The sequence below is a fragment of the Oncorhynchus nerka genome, linkage group LG16, assembly GCF_034236695.1.
Source record: "Oncorhynchus nerka isolate Pitt River linkage group LG16, Oner_Uvic_2.0, whole genome shotgun sequence".
Lineage (NCBI taxonomy): Eukaryota > Metazoa > Chordata > Actinopteri > Salmoniformes > Salmonidae > Oncorhynchus > Oncorhynchus nerka.
This window is the reverse complement of record NC_088411.1, coordinates 25,659,411-25,676,399: the sequence shown is the minus strand read 5'-3', so window position 1 is coordinate 25,676,399 and position 16,989 is coordinate 25,659,411. Positions and strand designations below refer to the sequence as shown.

The window sequence follows — 16,989 nt, the reverse complement described above, 5'->3', positions numbered from 1 at the left end:
TTAATAAAGTAATTGGTTTTCTCGGCTATGGTTTTTGTTGTGGTCTGGGTTGTTCTTAGTCAAGAAAATGTAGTGTAGCTTTCTTATTTTATTTCTTATCTTATCTTATTTTACCATAGCTTGGTCTATGGCGTATTCTACCTAGCATGTTTTCAATGCCCATTGTAAGGCAGCTAGCTAGCAGTGTGACCGTATCCCAAAGTTTGGCATTGGCTTTGATCTTGCTTTGAACCTATTTAGCTAGCTAGTTTTGTGGAACAATGTATGATCTATTGTGGTGCATGAACTGGTCATATGTGTTAGTCTTACATTGGCTAACGTTAACTGGCTATCATAGCAGCCAAGGATGTTCATTATCTTATTTCTGCATATTTGTTTCTGCTTTGATTACACGAAAGTGTCTAGGTCAGTAGTTTACACATGATGACTTCAGCCTTATATGAAAAACCTTACTTGGCAAAATATAGCTAGCGGTCCTTGTTTGTTGGTTAGCATCCTAGCCAACGTTAGCTCTCATCTGACTGACCTAGCTAATTAAAACAAACCCACATTCATTGGCTAGTTAGCTACCCTTCTTTGCCTGTTTGTTAGTCAGGTAGCTATCAGCTGACTGGTGTTAGCTACAGAGGCTAGCTGATGGACTTTGGACAAGCAACCTAACGTTAGCTAATCAAAATGTATGTTTGCATTTATTGGTTAACCTCAGCTTGAATACAACTATATAGCTAGCTATCGACAGTAGCCTAGGTTTTTGCATACACTTATGACTGGCATTCTGGTGCAAGCAGCTGTGTTGCTATCACCCCCACGATCATCTCTGTCTCGCTCTCTCTCTCATCCTTTTCTTTATTCCTTTCTCTCTCGCTGTACAGCATGTACTGTAATCTCCTTTCTCATCACTCCCTGCTCACCCCCTGCTGTTTTTAATCACCATTACATGTCCTCCTGCTACTGTAGTAATGAAAAAGAAGACTGTCAATTGAAGTTAACCCTGAGAACCAACATGTGAATTGTTTATTTTGCTGCTTCCATGCCTACCACCCACTAGGCTGCACAACCAGACATGGAGTTAACTGTAAAGATGACGTACAGTAAATTCTCCCAAGGCTTATTTTGGAAACCTAGACCACCAGTTCATCCTATTGTTTTAATTAACAAAGTGAACAGCCTGGTGAGAGGGGAAGTGATGCCACAGTAAACCAACCCTGTAGCCCTGCAGCAGCTGACATAGATATTAATCATGTTCAGCTACAGCTCAATTAAAAACGCCACTGTCTTACCCCTTGCCGAGTAAGAGGTGGTGTGAGAGCGAGTCTGTCCTCTTGGTGTCCTCTAGGCTTTATCCTCTGATCTCAATCTGAACACATACTGGCCACCTGCAATCTGTGCCATCTATCATTACTGCAGGTGGTGGGAGAGGATGGGCTTTAAGAAAGATGGCGAAATAGTCAGCTAACATGTACAGATTATACAGTGTGGTGGTTCGTTCAAATATAAAGTGCCTCCCACATTTAAAGTAAGGTGTGTGTTTGTCCTCTGCCAGAGATCTACTGCTGTGGGCTGCTGAGCACCAGGAAGAGTGACTGCACCGGCCTGCCCCAGTCCATGTTGGTGAACCCTGAGAGCCCCCAGCAGAGGGGCCAGTCCCACAGCATGATGAGAGGTAACACCTCTCTCATCAGCTGGTACAACAAGGGACACTTCCGCTTCCTTACCAACGCCTACTCACCCACCAAGAAAGGTAAGGAGACCTGCTTTGGGACCGATGTGATATTACCCATGTTTTCTTTTTCATACATTTTCATTCAGAACATGCATTCAGGGGGATGTTTAAATGGTATTCAATCATGGGCATAGATTTTAGAGTGAACAGCCTTCAATTTTAAAGAAAAACGTTTCTCTTTATTTTGATCATGTCGACCTACTGTGTCAATATAATGCTCTGAAATTAAGCATCATTATGAAGCTCTTTAGGGCTGACTGATACAGTATGAGTCACCACCCACCATTGACATGATGTGGATTTAACAGACCACAGTAACTCCTAGTTGTTAATGCACTCGTAATCTACCCTGTAGACTGAGAAACCCTGTTGCAGCACCTCATCACTGTCTCTCCCTGTATGAGTGATGTTCAGAGATAATGGAAATGGGAGAAAATCCCTGTTGCATGGCATGTGAAAGGCTCTCACCCCACACATTTAATCCCATTTGTAAAATAAATTAGGTGGGAAAATGCATTAAATCTGGATAGATAAACAGCAAGGATACAGAGTAGATGAGTGGAATTGAGGGTTTGGATTCTGTTCATGGCTGTGTTAAAAGAAGTGCTGAATTTTTCAAGTGTTTGGGAGGATTTTTCTTGTTGAATACAATCTGAATGAATCCTATAGAAGAGCAGTGGTCGCCAACTTGGCGGTCGACTGATCCATCTCCAAGGCATTCCTAGTCGATCATCAAACATTTCTGTAAAAAAACTCAACGATAAAGCTTTGAGCTCTTTTTTTTCATTTTTTCATTTCATGCTGTTGGTGGTAGGTGCACTTGAATTAGCAGCCCTAATACCAGGAAGGCAAAGTATTCCCATTTTGAACCATTTCATGTGTCTGAAGGTAGAACTCCGTCTACACGACAGGCTCAGAGAACAAATCAAGTGCACCTATAGGCCTACGACTGGCCAATCAGATAGCTCAGATCACCACGTCTGCACAGTTTCCTCGATCCATAGACTAAAATATATTTTTAATTTTTATTCACAAAGTTGAGAATTCTAAACTTTTAAAACCTTGACTAGAGACTCAACGAATACAGCAAAGAGCTTCTGTTTTTATGAGTAAGTTCATGTTTGACAGTGCTGAATAACAACTAAATCAACACTTTGTTCAACACTTTTATAAGCATGAAAATGCACGGTCTCCCTACTTCCACTCACGCTACAACCAGCACTGCAGCTGTAATGAATGACTATAGTGTCCCGATAAGCTTGCGTTGTTATTATTAGCGGCTTGCAGCTTCTTCTTTTTTTATATCAAGTAATATTTCATTTTCTCTGGTCATAGGAGTAACAACATAAATTGGTGCATGAGGCAGGAATAATGCAGTGTGACTGGAGTCTTACCATCAGTTGGAAGACTGTGCCCCATTTTCTCAGCGGAGGGAGAGCAAGGGGACGGTGACTGTGGTGAGAGGCACCACCCCTGCTCCCTTCCATCAGACTGACCATCAGATGCAGGCCATCAGTCCAGTAAAAAAAAAAAACCTCATGATTATGCTCACTCAGCCGGGCCTCACAAGTAATACAACAAATGAGCTATTACAAGTGTGATCATATATCAATTTAAAAAATATACAATTTCAAAATGGTCTGAGAAGAACAACATTGCAGAGCAATTCAAGCATAGCCGATATGCAGTGATAATGTATTAGGCCTTTAGCCTATTGTACAAACCTCATTGCTACATAACTGTTTTTAATTGGTTAATGTTGTATAGGCTTACATTTTTTAAGTCATGTTTAAAAAATAAATAAATAATCTGAGCTGTAGATCTCGCCTTGCATTTTTACTCAAAGTTATCTTGACCCAGAAAAGGTTAGTGACCACTGCTATAGAGGATGTAGGTTATTTTTTGTTAGTTCTCATTGTCCAGGACAAATTATATCTGACTACAGATAATATAAGAACCCAAAATACAGCAAAACACAACCCTCTCCCACCCCAACCTTCGGTGTGTCCCTCCTATCTTATACAGACTAGACTAATTATTTTGTTTGGATGGGTAAGTGGTGGTCATAACATTTCATTATAGCTACAGAGAGAACTATTTTACCTTTTGAATAAATAAACCACTGTATCATTGGTGAAATGACTATGAAATGAAGTAATCATGTGAAAGACTGAAGCCTAGGGAATAGTGACGGAGTCGGACATATTTCCAAATTCCACATTTAGACTTTATCAAGTCTGCTTCCCGATTTATATTTTTAAATTCTGTAAAAAAAAATCTGCGACTTTTCTGAATATGCGCTTACTCTTTGATCTTGCGTTTCTTTTTCAATTTGCCCTCCTGTAACTTTCCAATTTCCATTCAACATTACACTGTAGGACCTGAGTGAAATCTTAACATAATTAGCATTAGATAGCGGAGGATAATTTTAGTGGAAGCGAGTCAGCGACAGATGGAGGTTCAGTCAAGAAAAACATATCAACGACCTGCTAATGGCTCAATGTGATCCAGGCGACTACTAGACTCGTTCCCTCGCAGCTACCTCCATAATTACACTGTAACTCCTCATGTTCATCTATTTTTCATGTGGTACACCCATGATCTGTTTTAGCTATTAGGTTGATACTTATTGTTTATTCTAGCTACACTAGTAAGCGCGCAGTCATATTTTGCTAGTTAGAGAGCAAGGTATTTTCCACAGAATATATTGGTTATGTTGAAGCTATAGTGAGAAACCATATTAGACTGAGGCATTCAGTCTAGTTATGTACAGCATCACAACTGCACTCTTTATCCAATTTACTTTACTGTTATGTGCAAGATGATATGCCACACATTTTTGTATTGTAATTTGTCACTGAGTTGCAATCTGAAAATATTATTCCATAATACTTTAAAAAAAACTCCCATTAGTCCTGTTTGAGTCATGTGTTGGGTTCTAGGGGTGATCATCAAAAGGAAAAGTGGTGAGATTCCCTGTCCGCTGGCTGTGGAGGCCTTCGCTGCACACCTCAGTTACATCTGCAAGTATGACGACAAGTACAGCAAGTGAGTGAATACTGGATGCATTGCAATCAGTTGTCATCCTGGGAGAAATGTGTTCGCCTATATGAATGTTCATCATAGGACAGGGGTGGCCAACCCTCCTGAGAAGCTACCCTCCTGCAGGCTTTTGCTCCAACCCTAGCCAGCACTCCTGATTCTACTAACTGCTAACGAGGACATTTATTAGCTGAATCAGCTGTGTTACAATGAGGTTGGAGCTAAAGCCAGCATACCCAGTAGTTCTCCATGAGGGGATTTCACCCCTGGATTTTTGTAGGTCAAGTGTATTGAAATGTAAGATTTGAATATGGCAAACTGTTCTGTTGTTCCTACAGTTTTGTGTGGCTTATTTCAAAGTATTTCAGGCTGCATTGGGACACGACAGCGGTTTCAACTCTAAGCTCTCCTCCTACTGTACTGCTAAACAGAGAGTCAGCCTGACTCCCCCTGTGGTGGGCCCATGCTGGGTGCTCACACACTCCCCGCCATGCAAGTCAGGCTCAAGTGAATCCTTCATTAATAATTCAGTCACAGCCAGACATTAATTGAGGAGGATCACTCTATAGCATTCCTTATCAGCCTCAAGCCAGAGATGGCGTTTCCGGGTGTTCTTTTTGCAGTGGCGCTGTGCAGAGTCGGATTAGACCGTACAACACCTGGAGAAGGAATTACATTGATGTGATATAGCAATCTTCTGAGATGCACAACGTGACGGCAAAAAAAGATGACCTGGGACACCACCAGGAACTCCGATGCCCTGTTTAAAACCATACACTATAAAGGAATGAGATTTGAACTCCTAATTGCACAGTTATCGCACAAGTTTCTGTTCAAAGCTTGTCATGCAATGGTAAGATAAGAACGTGAGCTGCATACTGTATATCCATTGGAATGCCAAAGATACTTAGGTAACAATTTGGATAGTCCATCTGCAGATGCTCTAGACTATCTACTAACCCTAGCTCTAACCTTAACCCTAACCTTAACACTAATTGTAACCTTAGCAAGCATTTGCTTATCAGCAGATGGTTTGTTGATAGTATGCCAATTTGTAGAGCAGCTACAGATCGAAAAACCGGACTATCCAAGTAAAGTGTGACCAATACTTGTTGCATTAGCAATTTATAAGAAGATACCATGGAAAAGGTCATCCCTTTTCAGCATGGGACAGTAAATACATCCATAGTAAATCTACCTGCATTATGATTCCATCTGAGTTCATCAAGTGGAACACATTTAATAATCTGGACTTCCTAATCCACTGGAAGTGACACTTCATTGCAGTGCAATAGACAGGCTACTGTCAAGGGCCCACCCAGAGATGTCTATGTCACAAATGGAGAACAGTGCCAAGTGACGTTAACACTGGTCAAAGACAGAAGACTTCAATTAAGGAGACAAGCAGAGTGATAGATGGGATGGCTCATCACACACACACACACCAGGGAGATTGGCTCTTATCTTCTCACCCTCTCTAACCTCTCACTGCCTCCAATTAGTTTGGACAGTAATGAGATGGTGTTCTGTAGCTCAGAGGACAACACTTGTGGATGTGGAGGACTGCAGATTACATCTGGAGAGCCAGAAACAGGGACGTTAGCTGAATATCGCTCCTCCTCACCACTAACCAATGCCTCACACTTAGGAGGATATCTTGTCTCCATGACTGTCTGCGCTTCTGTCCATCGTAACTCTTGTCTAATTTCAGATGTCCAGTCAGATAACTGTATGTGATGAACATCAACATCTGACCCAAATGATCAAATTTCCAAGATCCCATATAGCCAATCAGGGTTGGTCTTTTTTTATTTTTTCCTTTCAGGTATTTCATCTTCCACAAGCCAAACAAAACGTGGCAGCAGGTGTTCTGGCTGACCATCAGCATCGCCATAAACAACGCCTATATCATGTACAAGATGTCCGATACCTACCAGATTAAGCGCTACAGCCGAGCTCAGTTTGGAGAGAGACTGGTGAGGGAGCTACTGGATTTAGACGACTGCTCTCCTACCCAGTGAGGCGACCACATAATCTTTGTAATATACGCACACTGTGTACACACACTGTCACACGTACCCACAAACACACACTGTTCATCACATGCAAAACACTAAAACACACTAACCCAAAACACTAATAGATTTGTTCTTTACAATTGTAGACACTGGGATAGGTCATTCCTTAAATGAAACAATATTTTAACAGTGCCAGTGGGTTGGGGGACCAAACCTGCAGGTTTGGAGAGCAGGTCTATAGTTTAGTCGGAACGGTCTATAGATTAAAGTTTCTTTACTGAGGCACAAAGCAGAGCCATTGTACAGTACACATGTCTCTATTGTTATTGTCACAGGCTGCATGACAAAAACACAGTTGGATAATGTACTGTTGTTCAATGTGCAGATTTCTTTAAAAAAAAATCTGGTTAAATATTGTTTCCATGTAGAACAATATCACTCTGTAATGTAAATCGACCATCTATGGAGCAACATCGGGTGTGTTCTCTCCAAGATAGACCTGAACCACTAAGAAGAAATACTGTATGTGTGTATGTCGGTAGGTATGTATGTATTACAGTACCACTCAAAAGTTTGGACGCACCTACTCATTCAAGGGTTTTTCTTTATTTGTACAATTTTCTACATTGTAGAATAATAGTGAAGACATCAAAACTATGAAATAACACATATGGAATCATGTATATCAAAAATATCAAAATATATTTTAGATTCTTCAAGGTAGCCACTCTTTGCCTTGATGACAGCTTTGTATACTCATTGCATTCTCTCAACCAGCTTCACCTGGAATGCTTTTCCAACAGTCTTGAAGGCGTTCCCACATGCTGAGTACTTGTTGGCTGCTTTTCTTTCACTCTGCGGTCCAACTCATCCCAAACCATCTCAATTGGGTTGAGGTCAGGTGATTGTGGAGGCCAGGTCATCTGATGCATTACTCCATCACTCTCCTTGGTATAATAGCCCTTACACAGCCTGGAGGTGTGTTGGGTCATTGTCCTGTTGAAAAACAAATGATAGTCCCACTAAGCGCAAACCAGATGGGATGGTGTATTGCTGCAAAATGCTGTGGTAGCCATGCTGGTTAAGTGTGCCTAGAATTCTAAATAAATCACTGACACCAGCTCCTCCATGCTTCACGGTGGGAACCACACATGTGGAGATCATCCATTCACCTACTCTGTGTTTCACAAAGACACGGCGGTTGGATCCAAAAACAATTTCCACTAATATCCTTTGCTCATGTTTCTTGGCCCAAACAAGTCTCTTCTTCTTATTGGTGTCCTTTAGTAGTGGTTTCTTTGCAACAAATTGACCATGAAGGCCTGATTCACACGGTCTCCTCTGAACAGTTGATGTTGAGCTGTGTCTGTTACTTGAATTTATTTGGGCTGCAATTTCTGGGCTGGTAACTCTAATTAACTTATCCTCTGCAGCAGAGGTAACTCTCGGTCTTCCTTTCCTGTGGCTGTCCTCATGAGAGCCAGTTTCATCTTAGCTCTTGATCATTTTTATGACTGCACTTGAAGAAACATTCAGAGATTTTCCATATTGACTGACCTTCATGACTTAAAGTAATGAATGACTGTCATTTCTCTTTTCTTATTTGAGCTGTTCTTGACATATGGACTTGGTATTTTACCAAATAGGGCTATCTTCTGTATACCAACCGTACCTTGTCACAACACAACTCAATTGGCTCAAACTCATTAAGAAGCAAAGACATTTCACAAATTAACTTTTAACATGACACACCTGTTAATTGTAATGCATTCCAGGTGACTACCTCCATGAAGCTGATTGAGAGAATGCCAAGAGTGTGCAAAGCTGTCATCAAGACCAAGTGTGGCTACTTTGAAGAATATATTCTGTTTTGTTTAACACTTTTTTGGTTACTACATGATTCCAAATGTGTTATTTCATAGTTGTAGATTTATAGGGAAGACAACAACATTGAAAATAGTAAAAATAAAGAAAAACCCTTGAATGTGTAGGTGTCCAAACCTTTGACTGGTAATGTGTATCTACATATACATACATGTGTGTGGGTGTGTGTGTGTGTGTGTATAAGCCCAGGATCCTTCCATTATGTTTAAATGAAATATGGAGGAGTAGTCTGCACTACATTTCATTACCATCCCCCTTCCAGAGCGCTTGCCATCTTGCTGATGCTTAATACCTGAAATGGGAAATGTCCTGCTTACCAGGGTAATGCTTACTGTACTCAGTAACTTCATATCTCAGTCAATAGGAACTATGCAACTGGTCATCAGATCATATGACTGGCAGTCCCTATTCTCAGCCAATTGGTTCATCGCTGTATATTTGCAACATCATTGAAAATTCTGGATGGTGTGACTTGTGTTCAGGTTTTCAGACTGCAAAGGGAAGGGTTGATGATATGATAAATTATTCTCGTTCTTGCCAATGATGACCACATGAACGTTCATTTGGATGAAGCCTACAGTTGCTGTACAACATGACTACCGTCTCCATGTGGCGTAGTCTTGGATAATCAAGAGCTGCAGGGGTCAGTTCAGTTCAACTCTAGATAAACACTCTGAACTGTCCACAGCAAGCCCTCACTCTCTGACAGACCACACAGACTGTTTTCAGTTCAGTTCATCTGGTGATGTATGATGAGCCTCTGGCTCAGCTGGGGAGCTAAGAGTGTGGCCCATATCCAGTGTGCCAGTGTGGCCCATATCATCATAGGCTCACTGTAGTCACATCCATTGTCCAAACCCTGGAAGCAAGCCTGACATTGATCTATACAGTATGTAAGTTGAGTTTAAATTAAACATTACATACCGTCAGCCAATAATTATCTCACTCCAATGATGTCACTAAAAGATGGAGAGAAGAAAACACCAGACCCACAGAAGTTTGTCAATGTTATTCCTTTCAAAGGGGCTTAGGAGAATGGATCCTCCTGATCTGGCATAATGACTTTGTGAGGCTGTGGTCTTGCCTCTTGTGTGGGGACAGAATAGCACCCCACTGTGCTGTATGTTGAGCTGTTTTAAGTCAGTTAAGTGAATGTCACCGTGGATTAATAATGTATTTTTGGCCAATAGAGAATGTACTGTCAGTGTAAAAGTGAAATCAATGCTTTCAATTGTGTGCAATTCCAAAGTCTCCAAAGCCTATTTTGTCCCTTGGCCGATGACATACAATCGTGCTTATCCGCTCCTTGCCACTGTGACTGTGTTTTTGATGTGTGAAGTGTTTGGGAGATTTGTACTACTGAGGCAGAGTTGTCCTAGCTAGGGCACTACTCATGCACTTTCGATGGTCCTGCACTTTAAAGCAATTCAGTAACGGTGTTTACTAAATATCCCTAGCTTTGATGAATTCCTATAACTAACGGTGTTTACTAAATATCCCTAGCTTTGATGAATTCCTATAACTAATGGTGTTTACTAAATATCCCTAGCTTTGATGAATTCCTATAACTAACGGTGTTTACTAAATATCCCTAGCTTTGATGAATTCCTATAACTAACGGTGTTTACTAAATATCCCTAGCTTTGATGAATTCCTATAACTAACGGTGTTTACTAAATATCCCTAGCTTTGATGAATTCCTATAATTAACAGTGGTACTAAATGCTTCCCCAGAAAATAGATGAGTTAATGACTCACTTTACTCTGAAAATCTGTTTTGTCGCAGAACACTGAAGGTTTAATCTTGTTTCATTGCTATTGCCTGTTTCCTCTAATTATTGAGAGCTTGACCATTCTGTGAAGAAGCAGGAAATCCATTTTTAATAAAAAAGGGTAATTATTGTCTGAGTGCTACAATATTTATGCAGGAATGATTTAAAGGGGATCAACGAAAGTACACGAAGATGATGAATACTACAAGCCAATGAAAAGGAATTATATTCTAAAAACATTATGAATATTTACCAAAATATATGATGTGCATATGCTATTGAGGTACATTTGTTTTTGTGTACTTATTAGACAGTACAAGTGATTATAGTTCTATCAGGTTCTTCACTTTTAGGTAAGACACATGATTGTGATTTTTCACCTTTTCCTTTTCCCCCAAAAAACATTGTCGTTCTTGTGTATGTTTGTTTGTGTGCGATCACTAGTTCTGTGCACTGATCACTGTCTGAAAGATTCTCTGACATGCCATAAGTATGTTAATGATGCTAATAACAATGCTCTTTTGTTCTGAATTGTTATATTGATAGACACCAAGAAGTATGCATGATAGTCAACAACCTTTTCAAAGTAAACACTTCAAAATCAAATATATAATCTCTTTAAATTGTCTGTTCGCGGTATATCTTAGTCATGAAGTCCTTGGATGTGCTCTAAAATGTTCTGTAAGTGTAGTGTTACTAAGCAATGTCTATTAGGCCATATTTAATGTTATTAATACCACCATGGCCAAGTAGAGAGCAGATGACTCATGTGGTGATCCGTTATTGCTACTCTGAGTGATTTCATGAACCAATTATAATCAGGAGAGATGGAGGGCTGTTAATCCCCCTCCCCCTGTATTCACTTTTAATCAGAACTGCTTTAGTTTAAATTCTCAGGTTGAAAATGTATGATCTACAATTTACAATAAGATAAAATATGACAGTTTATTTTATTGCCCAGCCATGTATTAGATATATTCTCAGTGCCTTTTACATAGAACATCTCCTTTTCTTACCAGGCATTTCATGCCAGTATCATGTGGCAACTTCAGATGACTTCTGCAGAGAATATCAAAAAAATATATAATTTATTCAAGATGGATAAAACAAAAGACAGTTTACCATCTGTATAGTGCATCTGTGTTCATTAAATTATTTTCTCACTCCAGGATTATATAACTAGGTTTATAGTTCAACCCTTACAACATTTGGTTCTTTAAAGCAATCTACTAGAAAAGACAACAGACATAAACTATATCAACGGCCAAGACATATCCAAATCCTGAGGCCAGATATTATTTTTTTTAATCATCATTGGCCATTTATCATTTCCTGGAATCTCTTTGTGTCACTGTAATTCCCTAGCTTCTGAGAGGCAATATTAATTGACCATTGCTCTGTAAAATGAATGAGGTCAGTTGATTGACAGCCCACTCAGTCTATTGCCACCTAATTTCTTCTGGTATTCGGTGGCAGGTAGCCGTTAGTGTTGGGCCAATAACTGAAAGGTTGCCGGATCGAATCCCCGAGCTGACAAGGTTAAAAAAAAAGGGTCGTTCTGCGCCTGAGCAAGGCAGTTAACCCACTGTTCCCCGGGCGACGAAGACGTGGATGTCGATTATGGCAGCCCCCACCCACCAGAGGGGTTGGGTTAAACGTGGAAGACACATTTCTTTTGACTGACTAGATATCCCCCTTTCCCTATTTACTGCTGTTTTCAGACCCATAAAGCATATAGAGAGCCAATACCATGGTACCACTCGTGCACCCGCCTCCACCCGTAACCGTTAATGGACAAACTGAGACTACATGCAAGTAAGTTGGCTAGTCAGGCAGCCCAATGCCCATTGGGTCCTTTTATAGTTATAGTCTGCATTAGTGATCAAGACTGCTGAAATACATTTTAATATGTCATCTAGAAATTTTGGACACCATTTGTTAGTAATTTCCATTCTAAAACACAGTGGAAGATTACAATATGTTAAAGTGTAATGACAGTGGCAAGAAAATAACAAATGTCTTCTGCAGGCCTATCGTGCACTCTGGCAATTGAAAGTCTAAAGTTGGGACCTGAAGATGTATGATTGAGACAGTCAAGTAAATTAACTTTGCCGACCTCAGGGCTTCATTATCCGCTATTAATAAAAAATACAATAAGGTGCTATCAAAATACTGTAAAAAATGATAGATAGTATTGAAATATGTGCTCAATCAATGGTCAGTAGAAAAGTTGTCAAGACTAATATTAAGGGTAGTTGGTAAAATGAAATCTAGTTCCAGAATGGTGTATTTGACATTGTACTAATAATATGTAAATAGCTCATGTAAGCTGGACCAAACTTCCTACCGTATCGGATGAATTCTATACAACACACAAACAGCAATGTATGACTGCTCTGGGAATGTTGTTGCAACTGCTTCTTGTCCTGTGTTTTTCATTGGTGGAGGAAAAGTGATTGCTGTATCGTGCGTGTTTGTTATTTCTCCTCATTGAGTGTGTATGTAGCCTATTGTAAACCTTCCCTCTGTGATCTTCATGTTAACAGTACACCACCCTGATGGACTTTGTGAATCGTATGTATACCACCTGAGTTTACACCATGTTGCTAATAAATGTTCACGATTTTATACACCACCAGTGTCAAGAGTTTGTAGGCCTTAAAGGTTCCCTTAACAAAGGCTCCCTTAACATTATACACCTTCTAAATTATACTTTTAGATAGTGACCAATATGGGCATATCACACTAGCACCCCCTGTGGGCTAGGTGCATGTCTAATGTGCTGTAGGTAGTAGTGGGTGACAGATGGTCAGTTTAAGGCTGCTGAGTCATCAACTAATGTCTGTTACATTACCCTGGGATGTGATGAGCATTACACATTAAGTACAAACCCTTCAGTTCCCACTGGCCATGTACATGCAAGGAGCTGGACCTTAATTCTATACACACAACCATTTGATCTATACTGTAGCTCCCGTTGCACGGAAATCAAAACGTATCCATTAAGTGGCATTATTTTTTACACACACACGCGGGAGAGCTAGAGAGGTGTGTGTGTGCGCGTGCACACACACAACTTAACAAGTATGCTGTCCAGAATGGGCAGATTGGAAATCAGACACCGGATCTCTTTGTTAGAGGCGTTTTCTGTTCCCTGAGAATGACTGCATAGCAATGAGAGCATGCAGGTCAGGAAAACTGATTTGAATTGTTTAGTTACAGCCATCATTAAAATACAAGCTTTATTTCTCATTGCATTCCTTGAAGACTTAGCAAAGAAAGTCCACACCTCTTATATAAATGCATTTATTTAAGTTAATCATTTTTCCTCATTTAGTTGAATTTGCCATAACTATAAAACAATGAATTACAAGCGCTGTACAGTAGACCAACTCACTAGTAACTGCTGTTGCTTACAGTATGTGTATATAGACAAACGTACTGTATATACAAAGATATACACTTAAATGTTACCTCCATGCTGCCTCCCTTGCCACTGATTTGAATCAATCCAATTTCCCTACAGCAGAAAATAGAGGAACAAACCGTATTCAATATCCCAAATGACAATTTCTTGTGATCAATAATTTGGTTTCAGTCATCATTTAGTCAATGCACGTCCCTCACCTAAACTTGAATCACAAATTGTATTGACAATGCAAATCAAATAAGTAAATAACTTTGGCACATTGTGCTATGTAAACATTTCATCCAATTAAAATGTGGCTGTAATTCTAAGATTTTTTTTCCTCCGTAATTCCTAAAGTGAACAGCAAACTTCATTTTCACACAAGTCTTACTAAAAAGGCTTTATTCAATACTTGAACAACCGTTGCCACCATGTAGACAATGTTCACACAAGCAATCCCATTTAGTACTGTAGGCCTCCCTCTAACCAGCTGAACTTTCACATTTGAATTGTTACAATTGACATGATCTCTGAAATTGTTACAATTTCAACAGTGATGTGATGGCAGACAGCTCATACCATGTGCAACTTGTCATAATCCTACTAAACCTCTCTCACATGGGCGGTTACAACACCCCATAGTCCTGCTCACTCAGATCTCACACTCTGAACTGCAGATACTGCAGGTAAAATATGGGATGTTACCTCTATCCCCTGCTCCACACCTCTTACTGTGGGATACCTCATCTCTTTGGCATTTTTGAAATGCAATACCTCCACACAAGTTAGAGATGGGAGCTGTTGCATCTGTTTTGTCGTTGTGATGCTTGTTTCTATACCGATGGTGGTTGGAGTCTCCCTATGTATACGAAGGATTGACCAGAATGGTGTAGAACAAAGGGATATATGCATATATATAATGAGGGCTCACAAAATACAGACAGCAAATATTACTGAATAATTAGTAATTTGCTATTCTAGAATAAATTAATCTATTGAAATTGGGGGCATCCCAACCGAGACAAACAATGCCATGTCAATGGATGAATCTTTGCTTTCGTAAGTCGTTATAGGCTCCTTTGGCCATCACATTAGCAGTGGGTTCTGCTGCCCCTCAGAAACGAACAGTAACGTTTAAAGTACCACATAAATCACAAGCTAATGTATTAACCCAATCAGAATACACCCGAAGCAGATGCGAGCTAAATGCACAACAATGATACTGAAATAAGAACATCTTATTGCTTTTCTCCCTTGAGTCCAGTTAACTATAGCCGAATGACCTGTCCTCCTTTAAGAAACCTGTTCACTAGCGCACAAAAACACATTCCCCTTTACAGTATGATGGATATCAAAAAAGGCAAAGACATCATTCACAAAGCATGCGTGCAATGTCGAGACAAACAAAAGGACAGAAAAAAAGACGCTCAAGTATTGGTACAACATGCAACACAAGGCCCTCCCATGTAAATGCTGTCTTTGTCGCTTACCTCAGATGAAGTGTACTTTTCTAAAATGGCAAATCACAAAGTGACAATAAGGACTCCAATGTATACATACACTGTGTGTGAGAACATTTCAAGAACACTTCTAAGAATGAAAATGATGGTTCCAACATTACCCTGTAATAAACTCTTTACTAATTTGTTTGAGGTTGTTACCATGGTAACACAAACACTGAAAAGGGAGAAGGGAAAAAAATCGATACAGTAAGTAGATACGTTTTTACTCACAAGAGCACAGTCAAGCAACGAGTATAAAGAAATATCGGTTCAATTTACTGTGTAACTTAGTTGATTATTCTACAGTATAATTGAACAAAAAATTATTAAATGTCTGTTACAAATGAATCAATAAACTTGGGACACTACTGCTTTTGCAAAGAAAAAAATACATGAATGATAAAAAATAAAAATAAATGTTTTCCATCCAATTGTGATGGGGAAAAAGAATGAAGAGTCGTAGCAACAAGTGCTACAATCTGATGACCCAGCAGCGATACATCCACATCCTCGACAACTCCTGGCCCCAAAAGTATCCATGAGAGACCCGCGAAGAGCACCCTTCTGATCAGACGACGCACCTTTTTACAACACGTGTGACAGGAGCAGGATGAAAATTCTGTATAATTGTGGAAGAAAAAAACTGATTTTGTTCTCTCCATCTCTTTACTGTTCACTCTGTCAGAACAGCCCACCAATCAGTAGAGAGTGTTTCAGTGAACGAACAGTGCGTAGAGTCCTTTCCCTTCTACCAGCAGGACCTTTAAGGGGCCAAACCCAACTGAAACCATACCAAAACTATCAGCTTTCTTCCTGGGCCGTCTCGGTCTAGTCAGGGAACCTCTATGGAATACGTCTTTTACATTCAACAAAGATAGATTACTTGAGAGAGGGAAGAGGACAACAAAATAAGTCGCATCCATTTCAGAAACGCAGTGAACTTCAGTGGAAAGAGACATTTTAAAAGAACACGTAAAAAAAAACACAAAAAAACATCCAGAAAGTTAATTCCATTTCACCTGCATTAAGAAAAATAACATTCACTTTCCAAAGAGCAGGACTAAAGATGAAACACTGAGGTATATAGTTGAATGGAAAGCATCATCATCCCACTTGGTCTGTAGTTTCATATCCTTCCCTCTGTGTGTTGTGGCCCCTCCGGGGGCCTCCGTCTGTCCGTCCATCTGTCCGTAGTTGTTGCTGGGTGGCTCTAGTCTATGTGGCTCCGGGGAGGAGAGCAGGAGGTGGTGGTGGAGGAGGTGGTGGTGGGGACACTGTCTCTCTCTAGAGTTGGAGGTTGAGAGTGAACTTCCACTGCTGGTTGAGGTTGGGGCTGCACACCTCCACTGTCAGCCCCCCAGTGCGTGCACTGTGGCTGTCCAGGCACAGGTTGCTACCCACGTGCCGCAACTTAGAGTTGCTCTCAATCTGCTCCCATTTCTGGAGACACACGAGGTGGGGACAGGAAGGGGAGGTTGGGACATGGGGGAAACAAGGATGACATCAGTCACAGGTTTGTATGTACTGTGAGTACTATAATCACTAATGGTTTCAATTGACAGTGAGTTTATGGTGAATTATCTACAGTGCATATCAAAAGGGATCATCCCAATCCATCATAATCCACATTACATGGCAA

At 40.2% G+C, this 16,989-nt stretch overlaps 2 protein-coding genes across 6 annotated transcripts in view; one reads left to right on the top strand and one right to left on the bottom strand.

Moving 5' to 3' along the window:
- LOC115144319 (piggyBac transposable element-derived protein 5) overlaps positions 1-13,067 on the top strand; it is a 34,781-nt gene extending 21,714 nt beyond the window's left edge. Inside the window, exons 5-7 of one of the 2 annotated variants that reach the window (XM_029685248.2) lie at positions 1,544-1,741; positions 4,666-4,771; positions 6,591-13,067. In XM_029685248.2, coding sequence (XP_029541108.1) covers positions 1,544-1,741; positions 4,666-4,771; positions 6,591-6,786 — 500 coding nt within the window. In that variant the 3' untranslated portion in view covers positions 6,787-13,067. The other variant, XM_029685249.2, reaches the window with a different exon arrangement.
- A 664-nt stretch (positions 13,068-13,731) lies between these two features.
- Positions 13,732-16,989, bottom strand: part of LOC115144317 (polypeptide N-acetylgalactosaminyltransferase 2) — an 86,402-nt gene continuing 83,144 nt past the window's right edge. For all 4 annotated transcript variants that reach the window (XM_065002541.1, XM_029685246.2, XM_029685247.2 and 1 more), the window contains one exon: positions 13,732-16,790. In XM_065002541.1, coding sequence (XP_064858613.1) covers positions 16,635-16,790 — 156 coding nt within the window. In that variant the 3' untranslated portion in view covers positions 13,732-16,634. The remainder of the gene's footprint in view (positions 16,791-16,989) is intronic.